This window comes from Dreissena polymorpha, chromosome 1, assembly GCF_020536995.1.
Source record: "Dreissena polymorpha isolate Duluth1 chromosome 1, UMN_Dpol_1.0, whole genome shotgun sequence".
In the NCBI taxonomy this organism is placed as follows: domain Eukaryota; kingdom Metazoa; phylum Mollusca; class Bivalvia; order Myida; family Dreissenidae; genus Dreissena; species Dreissena polymorpha.
Window position 1 is genome coordinate 46,582,945 of NC_068355.1, and position 20,240 is coordinate 46,603,184.

At 39.9% G+C, this 20,240-nt stretch overlaps 1 protein-coding gene across 1 annotated transcript in view; it reads right to left on the reverse strand.

Moving 5' to 3' along the window:
- The window catches only part of LOC127865078 (ERC protein 2-like), a 46,357-nt gene that overhangs the window by 13,295 nt on the left and 12,822 nt on the right, over nucleotides 1–20,240 (reverse strand). Inside the window, exons 3-11 of the mRNA XM_052404968.1 lie at nucleotides 15,998–16,096; nucleotides 9,952–10,104; nucleotides 9,016–9,183; nucleotides 7,495–7,662; nucleotides 7,046–7,191; nucleotides 6,770–6,893; nucleotides 6,091–6,231; nucleotides 1,701–1,894; nucleotides 907–1,042 (exon numbers count right to left, since the gene is read on the reverse strand). Of these exons, the coding sequence (XP_052260928.1) occupies nucleotides 907–1,042; nucleotides 1,701–1,894; nucleotides 6,091–6,231; nucleotides 6,770–6,893; nucleotides 7,046–7,191; nucleotides 7,495–7,662; nucleotides 9,016–9,183; nucleotides 9,952–10,104; nucleotides 15,998–16,096 (1,329 nt within the window). The remainder of the gene's footprint in view (nucleotides 1–906; nucleotides 1,043–1,700; nucleotides 1,895–6,090; nucleotides 6,232–6,769; nucleotides 6,894–7,045; nucleotides 7,192–7,494; nucleotides 7,663–9,015; nucleotides 9,184–9,951; nucleotides 10,105–15,997; nucleotides 16,097–20,240) is intronic.

Here is a 20,240-nt window from a genome sequence, read left to right on the forward strand (position 1 = left end):
GGAAAATACACCGTGGAAACATGACCATTCTAAGACAATAGGATTAGGTCATTTTTGTAGGAGGTAAGATATTACACTTTACAGCTATGCATTAAACCCAGTTTTCCCAGAACAATGCTTATGTGGATATGTATGAGCCTTTTTCAACAGTATTTCATCATATCATGGCAATCAGTTACCCACACATTTCCTAGGTCAGCTGGTTAACCAATACTGAGTGCATTTACTTATGGCAGTAGTTGTCAAATGCTGCACTTGAATCAAAGTTAGAAGGAGAATGACTGTACAAATAATGACATTAACAATACCCACTTAAGTTGTGTGACTGTGTAACGAATTTAACCCAAGGCCAGTATTTACCAACAATTTCTTAGACAAAAGTTTAAAAATAAAGAACATTTGTATTCATGTGAGGTTCTAGTATTATATACAATCCAATTTGCCTATCATTTTAACACCTCTAACTAGACAATTCTTCATTAAGAGGAATTTGTTTATGACTTAAGCATTATATGAAACATGTTTATATTCAAATGGTTTGTGCATACATGTCCAAGTAGGAGAATTGAAGAAGGCAAGCCAGTGGGGTTTGATTTATTTAAGCAATTATGTGTAGGCATTCAAACCACTTTGTAGCATACTATTTCAGGTACAAAATATTGTCTGATATTGTAGATATCTTCAAGTATACATAATATTACCTTTCACAGGTTCATTTAACATACTGAATACTATCAGAGATAAACTTAAAAATTAACAGAGGACAGAACAAACAAAATTCAGGATATCAAACCTAAGAAGACCTACTACTAAGAAAAAGTGAACATGAATAAATCGATGTCACGTATTAAAGGTTTAATTGCTTTCTAAGTCTTGTCTTAATTTTCATTGTACATTTTATCCAACCTTAAGACTCTCTGCGTCTGAGCCTATGTCTTCCTCACGACGTCGCGCCTCCTCCAGGAGATGTGCGTTCTTCTGCTTGTCCTTCTGATGCTGGCGCTTCAGGGTGCCAAACTTCTGTTTGTACTCCTTCAACGTGCTGAAAACAACCAGTTATACATACCGAGTCTGGACTTTGAAGAGGAATCAACAAATTAATAGGCATATAATTATGAACTGTAGATTTAAGGAAGTGTTTAATGAAATTTGGGACTGTATATACGCGAGTTCAGTAGGTTTTTTACGAAAGGGGTTGACAAACCCAGTTTCAGCTAAAAAAAACCACTAATTTTCATGAAAAAACCTTTATATATGTGATTCAATATAAATTGCATTATGATTTGGTAAACTCCATTTATGAGATGTTTTTGGATTTGTGGTTTGTCAGGTAATATTTGGGTTAATGCCAGAAGTCTTACTGATGTAAAACATGCTACTGTTGCTCTTTATTGAAATATACTTGTTCTACTTTTTTAAATTCTGTAATGTTGTTATTTATGTGTAACTCCTATGCATTAGAACTCACAATCATTACCCATGCCAAAACCAGCAATAACCTTAGTCTAAGTCCTAAAGAGGGTTTAATCTAATTTGATAAATCAAGACCATTTTCCCAACATTGTTCACATACTCCAGTAGTTCATTTAATATGACTCCTTTCTCCTGCAAGTTGTTATAAGCCATAGAATCCTAGAAAAGTTTAACTGCATGTAAGAGAAAGACAAATCAAGACCATTCTAATAGTGGGGTGCACATACTCCTGTAGGTCCTTGATGATAGCCTCCTTCTCCAGCTTGTCGTTCTCTCCATCCTTGAGGATCTCCAGTAGCCTGTCCACCTCAGCCTGCGCAGCAGACATCTCAGTCTGGCACTGCTCTATCTTCACTGTAAGCTCCGACAGCTGATCCTCTGTGCTGCCCTGGCGACTTGCAGGCAAGCGGGACGTCTTAAGCTGCAAGCGTAAGAACCGTTTGCCACTCAGATGCTCATTTTGACGCCTTTGTAGCAAATCAAATTGAGCACCACTCTGTGAACAGGGGTTTAATGCATGTGCATCAAGTGTAATCCCAGATTAGCCTGTGCAATCAACACTTATTTTAATGCATTATTACTACCAATGATGACCAAATCAGAAAGGTACATGCTATCCAATTTCTCAGCCTTACATCACAAGAATATATAAATCCAGCACTTTCACAATCTTTTTCTCTTCATTTTTACTTCTCATGCCCTCCCACATACAGCCAGACCTATCTTCCTACCTCTCCTATTTCCTTGTTTACCTGACAAAACCTCTTGTGTTCTTCTCACAACCTACCTCTTCTATTTCCTGGTTGACCCGACATATCTCCAAGTCCTTATCACAACCTTCCTCTTCTATATCCTGGTTGACCCGACATATCTCCAAGTCCTTATCACAACCTTCCTCTTCTATATCCTGGTTGACCTGACATATCTCCAAGTCCTTCTCACAACCTTCCTCCTCTATTTCCTGGTTGACACGACATATCTTTGAGTCCTTCTCACAACCTACCTTTTCTTTTTCCTGGTTAACCAGACATCTCTGAGTCCTTCTCACAACCTACCTCTTGTATTTCCTGGTTAACCCAACATATCTCCAACTCCTTCTCACAACCTACCTCTTCTATTTCCTGGTTCCCAACATATCTTAAAGTTCTTCTCACAACCTACCTCTTCTACTTCCTGGTTCCCAACATATCTCCAAGTCTTTATCACAACCTACCTCTTCTATTTCCTGGTTGACGGGACATGCCTCCAAGTCCTTATCACAACCTACCTCCTCTAACTCCTAGTTGACCTGACATATCTCCAAGTCCTTCTCACAACCTACCTCTTCTATTTCCAGGATGACCTGGCATATCTCCGAGTCCTTCTCACAACCTACCTCCTCTATTTCCTGGTTGACCTGACATACCTCCGAGTCCTTCTCCCAACCTTTCTCTATTTCCTGGTTGACCCAGAATATCTCTGAGTCCTTCTCACAACCTACCCCCTCTATTTCCTGGTTGACCCAACATATCTCCAAGTCCTTCTCACAACCAACCTCCTCTATTTCCTGGTTGACCCGATATTCCTTCTCACAACCAACCTCCTCTATTTCCTGGTTGACCCGACATATCTCCAAGTTCTTCTCACAACCTACCTTCTCTATTTCCTGGTTGACCCGACATATCTCCAAGCTCCAAGTCCTTCTCACAACATACCTCCTCTATTTCCTGGTTGACCCGACATACTTCCGAGTCCTTCTCACAACCTACCCCTTCTATTTCCTGGATGACCCGACATATCTCTGAGCCCTTCTCACAACCTACCCCTTCTATTTCCTGGTTGACCCGACATATCTCCGAGTCCTTCTCACAACCTACCTCCTCTATTTCCTGGTTGACCCGACATATCTTCAAGTCCTCACAACCTACCTCCTCTATTACCTAGTTGACCTGACATAACTCCGAGTCCTTCTCACAACCTTTCTCCTCTATTTCCTGGTTGACCCAGAATACCTCTGAGTCCTTCTCACAACCTACCTCCTCTGTTTCCTGGTTGACCTGACATATCTCAAAGTCCTTCTCACAACATACCTCCTCTATTTCCTAGTTGACCCGACATATCTCTGAGTCCTTCTCACAACCTACCTCCTCTATTTCCTGGTTGACCCGACATATCTCTGAGTCCTTCTCACAACCTACCTCCTCTATTTCCTGGTTGACCGGACATATCTCTGAGTCCTTCTCATAACCTACCTCCTCTATTTCCTGGTTGACCCGACATATCTCCAAGTCCTTCTCAAAACCTACCTCCTCTATTTCCTGGTTGACCCGACATATCTCCGAGTCGTTCTCACAACCTGCCTCCTCTATTTCCTGGTTGACCCGACATATCTCTGAGTCCTTCTCACAACCTACCTCCTCTATTTCCTGGTTGACCCGACATATCTCCAAGTCCTTCTCACAACCTACCCCTTCTATTTCCTGGTTGACCTGACATACCTACGAGTCCTTCTCACAACATTTCTTCTCTATTTCCTGGTTGACCCAGAATATCTCTGAGTCCTTCTCACAACCTACCTCCTTTATTTCCTGGTTGACCCAACATATCTCCAAGTCCTTCTTACAACCTACCTCCTCTATTTCCTGGTTGATCCCACATATCTCCAAGTCCTTCTCACAACCTACCTCCTCTATTTCCTGGTTGACCCAACATATTTCTGAGTCCTTTTCACAACATACCCCTTCTATTTCCTGGTTGACCCGACATATCTCTGAGTCCTTTTCACGACCTACCCCTTCTATTTCCTGGTTGACCCGACATATCTCTGAGTCCTTCTCACAACCTACCTCCTCTATTTTCTGGTTGACCCGGCATATCTTCAAGTCCTTCTCACAACCCACCTCCTCTATTTCCTGGATGACCTGACATACCTCCGAGTCCTTCTCACAACCTTTCTCCTCTATTTCCTGGTTGACCCAGAATATCTCTGAGTCCTTCTCACAACCTACCTCCTCTATTTCCTGGTTGACCCGACATATCTCGAAGTCCTTTTCACAACATACCTCCTCTATTTCCTAGTTGACCCGACATATCTCTGAGTTCTTCTCACAACCTACCTCCTCTATTTCCTGGTTGACCTGACATATCTCCGAGTCCTACTCATAACCTACCTCCTCGATTTCCTGGTTGACCCGACATATCTCCAAGTCCTTCTCACAATCTACCTCCTCTATTTCCTGGTTGACCCGACATATCTCTGAGTCCTTCTCACAACCTACCCCTTCTATTTCCTGGTTGACCCGACATATCTCTGAGTCCTTCTCACAACCTGCCTGCTCTATTTCCTGGTTGACCCGACATATCTCTGAGTCTTTCTCACAACCTACCTCCCCTATTTCCTGGTTGACCCGACATATCTCCAAGTCCTTCTCGCAACCTACCTCCTCTATTTGCTGGTTGACCCGACATATCTCTGAGTCCTTCTCACAACCAACCTCCTCTATTTCCTGGTTGACCCAGGATATCTCCTAGTGCTGCAACAATATGCCAAAAACCGTATTGCAATATATTGTCAGTTCAAAAACCTGTATTGCAATATATCGCAATATATTGCTAACTTGTACCAAAATTATAACTTGCCAATTACCCGATAATCCCGTATATTCCAGTTTTAAAGCAAATTCTGGTATGTATTTACTATAAATGTGCTCAAGAATAACAAGAAACACAAACATTCGCAAATTTTCTTAAGTATCAAATACATATTGGCATTCGTTACTTTTTAAAGATGTGATGAAATAACGTCCAACCGGGGCGTTTTTTTCCACTTAACACTCCTAATTCACCTGATGTGATTTTCCCGTTTTTATACAACACAAAATACACCCATACTTTCCATGCCAAGTTCTACATGTCTGTATAATTTTCGTGCGCTTTTTATTGAGACAAAGGATAAAGCACTTTTTATTTGACGCTATAATTTTTTATTGTCGCATTAGCATTAAAATTTGGAATGCTCAATTCAGAATCGAACAAAACATTTACAGCTGTGCGCAATTAATTCAACGATAATCTGTTCAAAAGCATCGAACGAATGCTCCGATGTAACAACGCTACTCCGTATAATACGCTTTCAGAATCTATTTTTATGGATTTTTTTTTTTTACACTGCTTTGTTTTGTTTACCTTGTTATCATTATTTCGAATGGCTTTTCTGGACGAAATGTGAATGAATTTTTGTAAAATGTTCGTACCGGTATGATGAAAATCGTATCGCAATACAATATGCGAATTGCGTATTGCGATATATACCGATAAACCGGTATATTGTTGCAGCACTAATATCTCCAAGTCCTTCTCGCAGCCTACCTCTTCTATTTCCTGGTTGACATGACATATCTTCAAGTCCTTATCACAACCTTCCTCCTTTATTTCCTGGTTGACCCAGGATATCTCCAAGTCCTTCTCACAGCCTACCTCTTCTATTTTCTGGTTGACCCGACATATCTTCAAGTCCTTCTCACAACCTACCTCCTCTATTTCCTGGTTGACCCAGGATATCTCTAAGTCCTTCTCACAACCTAACTCTTCTATTTCCTGATTGACCCGAGATATCTCCGAGTCCTTCTCACAACCAACCTCCTCTATTTCCTGGTTGACTCGACATATCTCCGAGTCCTTCTCACAGATGCTCAGCTCCAGCTGCCTAAGGCGCGTGTCTGCCTTGTAGCGTGAAGACTTCAACTCTGACACCTCCTCTCGCAGTTCACATAGCTCGGTCTGCAAGATGATGAGACAAACAAATGTAAGAAGAATATCAATACCTCATGAGAAATTAAACAGTATGGTGATGTATAAGCTAGGTTAGCTCTAAGAAGTCTGAATTAGTACCCAAATATAATTTTATTTAGAATTTTAGCTCTGAAAGATTTACAATTTGCTGTATTTTAATATACATACATGTGGAACCGATTTGACAATTTAGCAGCCATTGGCGATTTTGGCTACTAGTAATGCTAACATAAGGGACACTTGGACACCCAAGCTATATAAATTGTCATTTAATAACAATTCAGTAAAGCGTCTGCCCCTGGTCACGGCTTACATCCCCATTCTTGCCAGACACTTTTAAATTTAAAGCTGGGTTACCACTACAACAGAAGAAACTGTCAAGTTCAATTAAGGTGGAAAGTGCTGTCCATGATTGGCCTGTGCGAACTGCACAGGTTAATCCTGGAGGACACTAACGCACATGCATAATCCATATTTCCCAGGACGCTGCTGATATGTAACTCAGTGCCCCAACCCCAGCCCCCACCTGTTTGTCAGTGAGTTCTAGCTGTAGAGTGTCGAGCTGTGTCTTGAGAAGCTTGCTGGCCCCCTCCAGCCTCTCACACTCCTGCTGATGCTCCAGCTCCAACACGTCACGCTGCTCCTTCAGTCTGCAGGCAAACAGCACAACAGCAGTTATATAGATACAAGAATAGTGTCGTAGAGGATCATGTTGTTTTTCGGAGTAGAAATGTACTTTAATTTCATAAATGTTCAGATAAGAACTTACTTTAAAATGGCATAACTATGACTTTTAGAGTACTTGTCAATCTGCTTGTCCTTGTCAGCCAGGGCCTCCTCCATAGCAGAGATGGCACTGCCACTAGACTCTATAGAAGTGTTCGACTGGGCCTTCATCTGCACCAACTGCTCCTCCTTCTCTGATAGCAACTCCTCCAAGTTGTCAACCTACGGGCCAGATACTTCAATATTGTAGGGGCGGGGAAGTTAGGTAAGCAATGCCATACTTGCACAACTGCTGCTCCACAAGGCTTCCAGAGGCAGACAGTTTTAGACAAGTAATTGGATAACATGGATTGGCTTTGCTTTGGCTTATGCTAAATAAGAGCGGCAACATGTGTTCTCTGATTGTTCCGGTTGTTAGCAGATTTACTCTAACAACATAAATTTAACAACATCCCTTAATTAAGCATACTTGTATAATTACAATAACGCCTATTCTAGAAAAAAATCTATGAAACCAGGCCGTACCTTCCTGGTGAGGACACTGATCTTGCGTTCCTTGATGTCCAGGTTGTCACGGAGCTCAGCACTCTCCAGCTCCAGTTTCCTCTTCTCGACCGTCAGAGTCTGACTGTGGGCTGTCTTCTTGTCTATCACAGTGTCCTTCTCACGTAGTCGCTCTCGAAGGTCGTCAATCTGTGGGGAGACCGGCAGCAGTAATAGGTGTGATCTTGATATTAACCCATTTATGCCTAGTGGACTCTCCCATCCTTCTAAATTGAATCAATTTATTTCCAAAATTAAGGATGTCTAGTATATTTATTTCTATATTAAGAATATTTCTTACAAAAATTCCTTTAAGCAAACAGTGCAGACCCTGATGAGATGCCGCATCAAGCTGCGTCTAGTCTGGGTCTGCGCTGTTTGCAAAGGCCTTTTTTCTAGACGCTAGGCATAAATGGGTTAATAGGTAGACAAGTTGCCACTTTGAAATAAATGAGTATACATTTTAAATAATACATTTTTAAAATGAAAAAAATCTGCATGCCATAATCCCATTACCAAGAGACTAGATTTAGAATATTGACACTTGCATCATTCTCAATAAAATTTAAATGTCATTAATCTGAGAGAAAAGATATAAATTAGTAATAAAATTACCTGTATTAATAAACTACATCAATAACTGAAATGGATAATGTTAACCTCATAATTACACTTTATTTGTTTTATTTTCTTAGGAATAAAATTGATCTTTTATTAAAATCTGCCAAGATCTTAAAGTCAGCTTTATTCACACACAAAATGCATGAAAATGGAGGATTTAAGACCTACATCTACATTGAACATGGAGGATTAAAGACCAACATCTGCATTGAATATAAAGGATTAAAGACCTACATCTGCAGTGAACATGGAGGATTAAAGACCTACATCTACATTGAACATGGAGGATTAAAGTCCAACATCTGCATTGAACATGGAGGACTAAAGACCTACATCTGCATTGAATATAAAGGATTAAAGACCTACATCTGCATTGAACATGGAGGACTAAAGACCTACATCTGCATTGAATATAAAGGATTAAAGACCTACATCTGCATTGAACATGGAGGATTAAAGACCTACATCTGCATTGAACACAGAGGACTTAAGACCTACATCTGCATTGAATATGGAAAATTTGAGACCTACATCTTCATTAAAGACCTACATCTGCATTGAACATGAAGAATTTAAGATCTACATCTGCATTGAATATAAAGGATTAAAGACCTACATCTAGATTGAACATGGAGGATTAAAGACCTACATATGGATTGAAATTGGAGGATTAAAGACCTACATCTGCAGTGAACATGGAGGATTAAAGACCTACATCTGGATTGAACATGGAGGATTAAAGACCTACATCTGCATTGAACATGGAGCCTTAAAGACCTACATCTAAATTCAACACAGATGATTAAAGACCTATACATCTGCATTGAACATGGAGGATTAAAGACCTAAATCAGCTTTGAATATAAAGGACTAAAGACATACATCTGCATTGAACATGGAGGACTGCTGGTCCTTAGACTTGATCTGGTCTTTAAGCACATTGATGTACTGCTGGTGCTCTGACTGCTGATTGGTCAACGTGTCCACCTTCATCTTCAGACCCACTATCTCGTTGTCTCGCGTCGCTAAATCAGTTTTCAAAGTCTCCACCTGAACATTTTAACAATAAAATTGTTACACAAATGAATACAGGAGGACATTAAATAAAATTTCATTTTGTATTTACAAGACATGGCATTAACTTGAAGTTTACAGCCCAATTGTTGTTTAAAAAAAATGGTGATAAACAACATTAAGTATTTTAATACAAAAACACATACTTTGTGATAAACACCCTGAACATTTCCCTTGCCAAATCATGATAAGTTTGTTTTCTGTTCTTAGGATATCTGGTTTATCTGTACTTAACGTGCATACATGTACTTATGTCAGTAACTTACAAAGGTTGAATGAGAGGTAAGGGGAAAATTGCCACAATTTTTTTTAAGTTGCATGACAAGGCCAGGGTTTGAACCAACAATCCTAGGATTTATAGTCCGGCACTCTACCAATTGAGCTAGAAAACCAGTCTACAAACATTTCAAGCTTACTTTAAAGCTCAATAAATGTCCACATTGTAAATGCCACTTTGAATCCTTTATTTAACTCCCCACTCCCAAATTTAAAATAACATACCTATGTGTTTTGACACATTGCTGTGGCTATGAAATGACAGTGATGATAATTTAAGATTTTATAATGAAGAAGTACAAAGAGGGGAATACCCTATAAAAGGAATAACCATTCCTTATTCTATGCCTTTTTAAATACATAACCCAAGGAAATACACCACAATTTTACAAGCATTTTGATTGGTCAATAATTTATCAAGTTAAGTTGAAGCATTTGTGTAGTCGTAGGTCCATATCTGCCAGAGACCTCGACTCTGAGGGCCTTCTCCTTGGCTGACATGATGTCCTTCTTGAGGCTGCCATCCTGTGCCCCCGAGGCTGCCCCTCCCTCCTCACCCAGGGTGTGCAGCTTTTCCTCCAGACACTGCAACTCACGCTCCAGCGCAGCGATACGAGAGTCCTTCAACCACATGGCAAAATATGAGCCGCGTTCTGAGAAAACTGGGCTTAATGCATGTGCGTAAAGTGTTGTCCCAGATTAGCCTGTGCAGTTGGCACAGGCTAATCAGGGACAACACTTTCCACCTTAACTTGATTATTGCTAAGAAGAGACTTCATTTAAAAGAAAAATGTCACAAGGGCTGTTTGTAAAACATGCATGCCCCCCATAGGGGCTCTCAGTTGTAGTGACAGCCATTTTGTAAATATGTTTTTTGTCACTGTGACCTTGACCTTTGACCTAGTGACCTGAAAATCAATAGAGGTCATCCGCCAGTCATTATCAATGTACCTATGAAGTTTCATGATCCTAGCCAAAAGCTTTCTTGAGTTATCACCTGGAAACCATTTTACTATTTCGGGTCACCGTGACCTTGACCTTTGAACGAGTGACCTCAAAATCAATAAGGGTCATCTGCGAGTCATGATCAATCTACCTATCAATTTTCATGATCCTAGGCATAAGTATTCTTGAGTTATCATCCAGAAACCATTTTACTATTTCGGGTCACCGTGACCTTGACCTTTGACCTGAAAATAAATAGGGGTCATCTGCCAGTCATGATCAATGTACCTTTGAAGTTTCATGATCCTAGGCATAAGCGTTCTTGAGTTATCATCCGGAAACCATTTTACTTTTTTAGGTCACCGTGACCTTGACCTTTGACCTAGTGACCTGAAAATCAATAGGGGTCATCTGCCAGTAATGATCAAACTACCTATCAAGTTTCATGATCCTAGGCATAAGCGTTCTTGAGTTATCATCCGGAAACCATTTTACTATTTCGGGTCACCTTGACCTTGACCTTTAACCTTGTGACCTGAAAATCAATAGGGGTCATCTGCGAGTCATGATCAATCTACCTATCAAGTTTCATGACCCTAGGCATAATCGTTCTTGAGTTATCATCCAGAAACCATTTTTCTATTTCGGGTGATCTTGACCTTTGACCTAGTGACCCGAAAATCATTAGGGGTCATCTGAGAGTCATGGTCAATCTACCTATCAAGTTTCATGATCCAAGGCATAAGCGTTCTTAAGTTATCATCCGGAAACCATTTTACTATTTCGGGTCACAGTGACCTTGACCTTTGACCTAGTGACCTCAAAATCAATAGGGTCATCTGCGAATCATGATCAATGTTCCTATTAAGTTTCATGATCCTAGGCCCAAGCGTTCTTCAGTTATCATCCGGAAACCACCTGGTGGACAGACCGACCGACATGTGCAAAGCAATATACCCCCTCTTCTTCGAAGGGGGGCATAATAAAAGCGGAAAGTGTCGTCCCTGATTAGCCTGTGCGGACTGCACATGCTAATCTGGGACGACACTTTTTGCACATGCATTATGCCCAATTTTCTCAGAACACGACTCATATATTATACAATATTGTGGTACTTAACCCTTTACCACTTAGATATGTTTGCGACATGATTATAGTCCCTTAAAAAATTAAATTGAATTTAAGATGTTTCTTGCTTGATCAAAGTTTCCAAGGCTACATTTCCAATCTTAAGATACTGATCACAAGTAAACAGAAAAGAACCTGAACAGCCTGCAAGTTAGATAGATGCAAGTCTATGCATAAGTTAGCCAATTAGACAGACATATGTGAGAAGTATGCTTAAATAACACTTATTTCCCATTGAATTGGAATGTTAAGCAACTGGTAATTAATCAAAACATTAACAACTGACAAAATTGTCAAAATGTGCAAAATGCATTCCACACAACAAGAATTGTCAGTGTATTACATTTCACCACTCTCTGCTTGGATAGGGGGTGGTTATAGGCTATGCAATATGATCCAACAATCAAGCTCCTGTAAACTGCCTTGCTAATATGGATTGTTATGAGAATGAGCCACTATCAGTTCTGGGCGGGTATCAACACAGGATCAGTCCAGTATTGATTGATCTCTATATCGGTTCCCAACATTCACCACATCATGCTAAATGTATGTGTCTGTGAACAAGAATAATGAACAGAAAGAGACCAGCACACTGCACAAAACTAGAAACCAGAAAACACAGTCTAGACTGTAATTGTGGAATTGACAACATTGTTGAAAGTTCATTTTAATGCTAGTGTAACTCATCTATTCAAAATGGTTAAGGTTATGACAATTCGTACACATGATTACTTAGATTCTTTAGTTATGATGTCGAATATCTTGTAATAAATTATCTTCAAGATGCTTTTTTTCCACAAAATTTAAATTCAATATAATGTGTTCCATAGTTAAGTTATCCTAGAAATGTTGGTGATCTACTTCAAATACAAGAGGACCTGAAAGGCCCAAAGTCGCTCACCTGAGATAACAAGATATTATTGGGATAAATCTTCTGACCAAGTTTCACGAAGATCGGAAAATAAATGTGGCCTCTAGAGTGTTAACAAGGTTTTACTATAGCCATATAAGGAAAAATGCCCCGCCCCCTGGCAGCCATGTTTTTCAACCAACCGGCATCATTTTTGAACTCGTCCAAAATATTATCAGGATGAATCTTCTGACCAAGTTTCATGAAGATCAGACAGTAAATGTGGCCTCTAGAGTGTTAACAAGATTTCACTATAGCCATATAAGGAAAAATGCCCCGCCCCTTGAAAGCATGTTTTTTTCAAGCAAACATAATTGTTTTCAAACTAATCCAAGATATCATTGAGACCAATCTTCTGACCAAGTTTCATGATGATCAGAAAATAAATGTGACCTCTAGAGTGTTAACAAGGTTTTACTATAGCCATATAAGGAAAATAGCCCCGCCCCCGTAGTGGCCATGTTTTTCAACCAACCGACATCATTTTTGAACTCTTCCAAGATATTATTGGGATGAATCTTCTGACCAAGTTTCATGAAGATCGGACTATAAATGTGGCCTCTAGAGTGTTGACAAGATTTTACTATAGCCTTATATATAGCCATATAAGGAAAAATGCCCCGCCCCTTGGTGGCCATGTTTTTCAAGCAAACGTAACCATTTTTGAACTCATCCAAGATATCATTAAGACAAATCTTCTGACCAAATTTCATCAAGATTGGACAATAAATGTGGCCTCTAGAGTGTTAACAAGGTTTTACTATAGCCATATAAGGAAAAATGCCCCGCCCCTGGCGGCCATGTTTTTCAACAGACCGGCATCATTTTCGAACTCGTCCAAGATGTTATTGGGATGAATCTTCTGACCAAGTTTCATGAAGATTGCACAATAAATGTGGTCTCTAGAGTGTTAACAAGATTTTACTATAGTCATATATAGCCATATAAGGAAAAATGCCCTGCCCCTTGGCAGCCATGTTTTTCAACCAAAGGTTACTATTTCTGAACTCAACCAAGATATCAGTAGGACAAATCTTCTGAGCAAGTTTCATGAAGATCGGAAAATAAATGTGGCCTCTAGAGTGTTAACAAGGTTTCACTATAGCCATATAAGGAAAATAGCCCCGCCCCCGTAGTGGCCATGTTTTTCAACCAACCAACATCATTTTCGAACTCGTCCAAGATATTATTGGGATAAATCTTCTGACAAAGTTTTATGAGGATCAGACAATAAATGTGGCTTCTAGAGTGTTAACAAGATTTTGCTATAGCCATATTTAGCCATATAAGAAAAATGCCCCGCCCCTTGGCAGCCATGTTTTTCAAGCAAACGTAACCATTTTCGAACTCATCCAAGATATAATTGAAATCAATCTTCGGACCAAATTTCATGAAGATTGGACAATAAATGTGGCCTCTAAAGAGTGAACAAGGCAAATGTTGATGTCGCATGACGGACGACGGACAACGGACAAAAGGCGATCACAAAAGCTCACCATGAGCACGTTGTGCTCAGGTGAACTAAAAAAATAGCAATGAGCGTGTACCATCAAAAGTAGCTCAGGGTTTTAAGTCTCAATGAGAATATCAGAGGGTGCATGTCTGTGACCCAGACTGTGTACAGGTAAAGTGGATGATTGTGAACACTGGGATGCTGTATTATGAGGTTCATATTCAAGAAGTCAGCATGCAGATCTCTGCTACGCTTCATGTACCAAAAGTGCAACTGCAATTTTACAGCTGTTCATATATAAGAACAGGTATCAGAACAAAACAGAACAGAATAGCTTATTAGGACTTCAGCATAAAGAGCTCATCGTCATTAACATATATATACAATAACAGAATTCGTTTAAAGTAGGTGCAAAACAAATATCATTTAAAAGAATGAAAAATCAATCATGATTGAATACAATCATAAATATCCTGTAGACTGAAAGAGCAGTCTTGGAATATCCTTTGACAACTTCAAAGCTGATGGGGAACCACAAGACCCCATAAAATCTCTTAACGGCATTGTAAAAAATATTTTACCTTACCATGAGAATCTTGCCACACATTTGGTGGATGTGTTAGACATGCATACTTGTTACCTGTGACATTTCTTATCAGAAAGCTGTCTAAGACTGCCAAAATGTTTGTCAGATTTGTCTGCCATGTTTTACAGTGTGACTTATGAAAGCTTATTACAGTTTGTTAACCAGTTCCAGTGATATTTAGAGCACAAACTGACAATTTCTAGATTTACAATTTGTTTACAAGTTGCTTGTAGCTTGTAAAAAGAAACTAGAAATGGCGCAGCAGAGGCCGACGTGTATCCCCACGCCGCATGTTTGATCCAGGGGAGCCCCAGGGTTTGTAATTGGGCCATGCATAATTGAGATTGACCGTATTGTCAAATTGTCATTATAGAAGTTCAGTATCAATTAGAAGTGAATCGGAGTAGAAAGGAAGAAATTATAGTAAAAGGCAATTTTGGGTTGGTGTGGTCTTTGTGGGCGGGGCGCCCAAAGGTTGGTAATGGGGCCATGCATAGTTGAGAGGTTTAATTTCAATTTGAAGTAAATCGGTGTAGAAATGAAGAAGTTCATGTAAAATAACCTAAAAAAATGAGTAAAAATCTCTGACCCAGCCCAACCCCAATAACTTTTGACCCAGGGGTCAGATCAAAATTCCAACTAGTGCAGGGTCGCACATATGCTCATAGCTACCATGTGTGTAAGTTTCAAGGTTCTAGTGCTAATAGTGTAGGAAGAGATAGTGGCCAGGACAGACAGACGGACAACCGGACAGACGGCGGAGATAACCACAATATCCCCACGCTTTTCAAAAAGCTTGGGGATAATGAAACGGTCTCCAGGTTTATATTCTCTGCCCCCCCCCCCCTTTCTCATGTGCCTTTTCCACCCAGCCCCCCTATCCCAGGTAACTTTGCCTCCCTGCACCACTTTTTTCCCATCAGTGTGAAGGGGCCTTAGCCCCTGATTTGGGGAAAAAAACCAGCTTTGAACTGTTCAAAATTGTGAAAAAAGAGTCGCAAGCTGTTCAAAGTAGTGAAAAAAGGAGTTGTAAAATTCTTTAAATTGTGAAAAATTGAGTCATAGTTAACTTGACAAATTTGTGGAAAAACAGCTTTTCTCTAAAAAGGATAAAAGGTCCTGCCCTGCCCCCATTTCCCAGGTACCTTTGAATCCCTGCTCCTGTTTTCCAGGTACCTTAGCCCCCCAGCCCCTGTTTCCCAGGTACCTTTGCTTCTCTGCCCAATTCTCATGTACCCCAGCCCCCCATTCCCAGGTACCTCTGCCCCCATGTTCCAAATACCTTTGCTTCCCAGCCCCCTCATTCCCAGGTTCCTCTACTCTCCTGTCCCAGGTACCTTTGCCATCCAGCCCCCCATTCCCAGGTTCCTCTGCCCCCATGTATCTGGTACTTTTGCCTCCCAGCCCCCCATTCCCAGGTTTCTCTGCCCTCTTGTCCCAGGTACTTTCGCCTCTCAGCCCCCCGGTACCTTTGCCACCCTTTTCCAGGTACCTTTGCCTCCATGATGGCCTGCATGGTGTGGGCGCTGGAAGGCTGCTGTCTCAGCTGAACACGACTTGACTCCAACTCATCACTCAGTTGGCCCACACGCTGACATAGACAAACAGCAAAATAGACATAAATTTATATACACAACTATCCCCTTAGACATACATACATGAATATGTATACCTACATCAGGGGGTTCACTCAGTTTAAAAATTGGCCGAAGATTTTCAGTTTTGAAGGAAGGGAATGTAAAGGTCTACTTTTACTGAAGGTTCAAAAAGCAGACAGGTATTATTCCATATTTTTAACTAGAAATGCAGAGATCGACGCGTATCCCCCTCTGCATGTTTGACCCAGGGGGCGCCCCAGGGTTGATAATGGGGCCATGCATAGTTGAGATTGACCGTATTGTCATAAGATATATTCAGTATCAATTTGAAGTAAATCGGTGTAGAAATGAAGAATTAATAGTAAAAGGCAATTTTTGGTGGGCGTGGTCTACGTGGGCGAGGGCGCCCTAGGGTTGGTAATGGGGCCATGCAAAGTTGAGATTGACCGTATTGTCATAAGAGATGTTAAGTATCAATTTGAAGTAAATCGGTGTAGAAATGAAGGAGTTATAGTAAAAGGCAATTTTGGGTGGGCGTGGTCTATGTGGGCGGGGGCGCCCCAGGGTTGGTAATGGGGCCATACATAGTTGAGATTGACCGTATTGTCATAAGAGATGTTCAGTATCAATTTGAGGTAAATCGGTGTAGAAATGAAGAAGTTCAAGTAAACAGTAATTTTGGGTGGGCGTGGTCTATGTGGACGGGGCGCCCCAGGGTTGGTAATGGGTGCATGCATAGTTGAGATTCACCGTATTGTCATAAGAGATGTTCAGTATCAATTTGAAGTAAATTGGTGTAGAAATGAAGAAGTTAATGTAAAATAACATAAAACAAGAGCTGTCAGAGGACAGCGCGCTCGACTATTCGAGTGCTTGACAGTATAAAGTAAGCCATCATGGAGAGCGGGGGGGGGGGGGGGGGGGGGGGGGTATAATGTGGCTGTGTGATCATTTAATAGATGATCTTTCAAAAATAAGAAAACCAAAAAAAAATTTGGGGGGGGGTGGGGGGAGAGGGGTGGGGGGGGGTATAATGTGGGTGTGTGATCATTTAATAGATGATCTTTCAAAAATAAGAAACAAAAAAAAAAAAATTTGAGGGGAGGGGTTGGGGGGGGTTCTGGAGGGCGTGGTTTGGTGGGTGGAGTGCATTGTGGTATGTCAGGAAAGTGTTGTTTTGTCAAACTTTAACATGAATTTATCAATAATATGCATATTCTAAGTATAAAAGGGGCCATAATTCTGTCAAAATGCTTGATACAGTTGTCTGCTCTTGTTTATAGGTTGGAGTCATGTTGGTAAACAAGTATTCAAAATATGAAAGCAATATGTCAAGGGACACAGGAAATATTTGAGGTAGTACGCAAACTTTAACATAGATTTATCAATAATATGCATATTCTAAATAAAAGGGGCAATAATTCTGTCAAAATGCTTGATACAGTTGTCTGCTCTTGTTTAAAGGTTGGGGTCATGATGGTAAACAGTTATGCAAAATATGAAAGCAATATGTCAAGGGACACAGGAAATATTTCGGGTAGTACGCAAACTTTAACATAGATTTATCAATAATATGCATATTCTAAGTATAAAAGGGGCCATAATTCTGTCAAAATGCTTGATACAGTTGTCTGCTCTTGTTTATAGGTTGGGGTCATGTTGGTAAACAAGTACGCAAAATATGAAAGCAATATGTCAAGGGACATTGGAAATATTTGGGGTAGTACGCAAACTTCAACATTTGCACACAAACAGGAACGGTAACGCCAACGCCAGGGTGAGTAGGATAGCTCCACTATATATATTTCATATATAATAGTCGAGCTTAAAATGAGTGAAAATCTCTGACCTGGCCCCACCCCAACCCCCATTACTTTTGACCCAGGGGTCAGATAAAAATTCCAAAGAGTGCAGGGTCGCACATATGCTCATAGCTACCATGTGTGTAAGTTTCAAGGTTCTAGTGCTTATAGTGTAGGAGGAGATAGTGGCCAGGACGGACGGGCGGACGGACAGATGGACAGACAGACAGACAGACGACGGAGATAACCACAATATCCCCAGGCTTTTCAAAAAGCGTGGGGATATCAATAATATATGCCATGTATACATATTTGTATTTGCATGCAAAGTATTTGATGTCAAGATTTAATCAAACAATCCTGTTATCATACCCAATTTCAAATTTTGGCAGCCAATTAGATATATAGTTTAATAGCAATTGGCTATTTTTGCCACTGGTAATTCAAGCTTAGAATAAACTTTCATGTTTTTAGTCAAAACATGTGAATGTTAAAATGGTGATTGTTCTCTAACATCTGCAATGATGTTATATTTATTAAAAAGCATTTACAGGTTTATGTGCTTTTCAAATCAAATACTAAGGCACTGCCACTGTGTATGTCGTACCAAGTCATTACTGATGGTATTGTTATTTACAATTTATTGTTGTGGAAACCTATATCACATCACACATACACAGTTACTGGAGATTTCTCCAAGGACAAATATTTACTGGATAGACTGTTGTGCTAAAAGCATTTCACAGTGAAAATGGGGTTGATGGCAGATAAAGTATTGTTCATGACGCATTAGTAATTTACTGTTCAACTGTAATATTATTCAAATAACATACTCGTAAGATATTCTCAATTTCAGAGTTTTTATTTGCTTATCGTGTTTCATTTCTATAGGCAATTTAACAAGTCTCACAAGAACAGATTCTCATTTAATGTCACAGACACTGATGCCCCCCCACAACACATATAATTCCACCAAAATGCATTTAAGCCAAATTTCCTTCTAAGATTATGTAAACATTAAGGTCTTTCAACTGTGAAAGTTTCAGCTGAAAGTTTCAGCTAGATCCAGCAGGTAAAAAGGAGTTTAAAACACAGCTTTCCACAAGCCATTTAATGGTCCATCCATCCCCAAGGCCTTTGAATTTTACCGATAAGGTTTTTTTTTTCAGTAACTGCAACAAGCCATTCTTAAGATCAAAGCGTTATAGACTTCGCCAAATATTTTGAATTACAATCCTCTGTCAATTACATGTATCTCTCGAACCAACATAAGCCCGCCTAAAGGTGGAACGTTGTTCATGTATTTTATGTGTTTCGTTTTGTTCCTTTGTCTCAATACAAAGCACATGAAAATAATGAAGACATGAACAACGTTACATGAAAAGTGTGGGTGTATTTATTGTTGCATAAAAACTCCAACAGCACGTCAGGCAAAATACGCGAGTTCGGTGGAAAAAACCCATCCCAAATCTTTTAATAGTCACATATGCCAAAATGTATTTGTTACTTAAGAACAAGAGGGCCAAGATGGCCCTAGTTGGCTCACCTGAGAGAAGTCGGGTCATTCAATCTTTACCTAATGTCAAACTTGACCTAGATATTGACAGGACAAACATCCTGGTCAAGTTTCATCATTATTGAACCAAAACTCTGGCGTAGGGAGTGTTTTTGTTTTTGTAAGATTTGAAATGGTGACCTATATTTTGAGTTGACCCCCCTAATACCAAACATCAAACTTTGCTTACAAGGATTTTGTATAATATAATGAAAATTTGGACAATCTAAGGGCAATAATTATGGCATTAATTATGTGATTTTGCTCATCATCAAACTTGACTGAGATTTTTCAGCAACTTTGATAAAGAATGCTTGAGAAATGTGAATGCTAGAGTGTTTACAAACCAATGTGGATGAACACACAGCGAACAAAGACCAATCCTAAAACCTCACCTGAGCAATCAGGTGAGCTAAAAAGTGTGTTTCACCGATCTGAGCAATTTTCCAACTTTTCCAAGAAATCAATAAAACCAATGTATTGACTAAGTTTCACTATGATTAGGCAAAATATGTGACTTCTATAGTGTTCGATCACAAGGTTTCTCTCTATATAGTCACATAAGGAAAACTGCCCCACCCCCCTGGCAGCCATGTTTATTGACCCATTGGGACCATTTGCAAACTCATCTGAGATATATATAAAACCAATCTTTTCACCAAGTTTCATGATGATTGGGGATAAAATGTGACTTCTAGAGTGTTCACAAGCTTTTTTTTACTATATAAATATAAGAAAACTGCCCCCCCCCCCCGGCAGCCATGTTATTCAACTGACTGG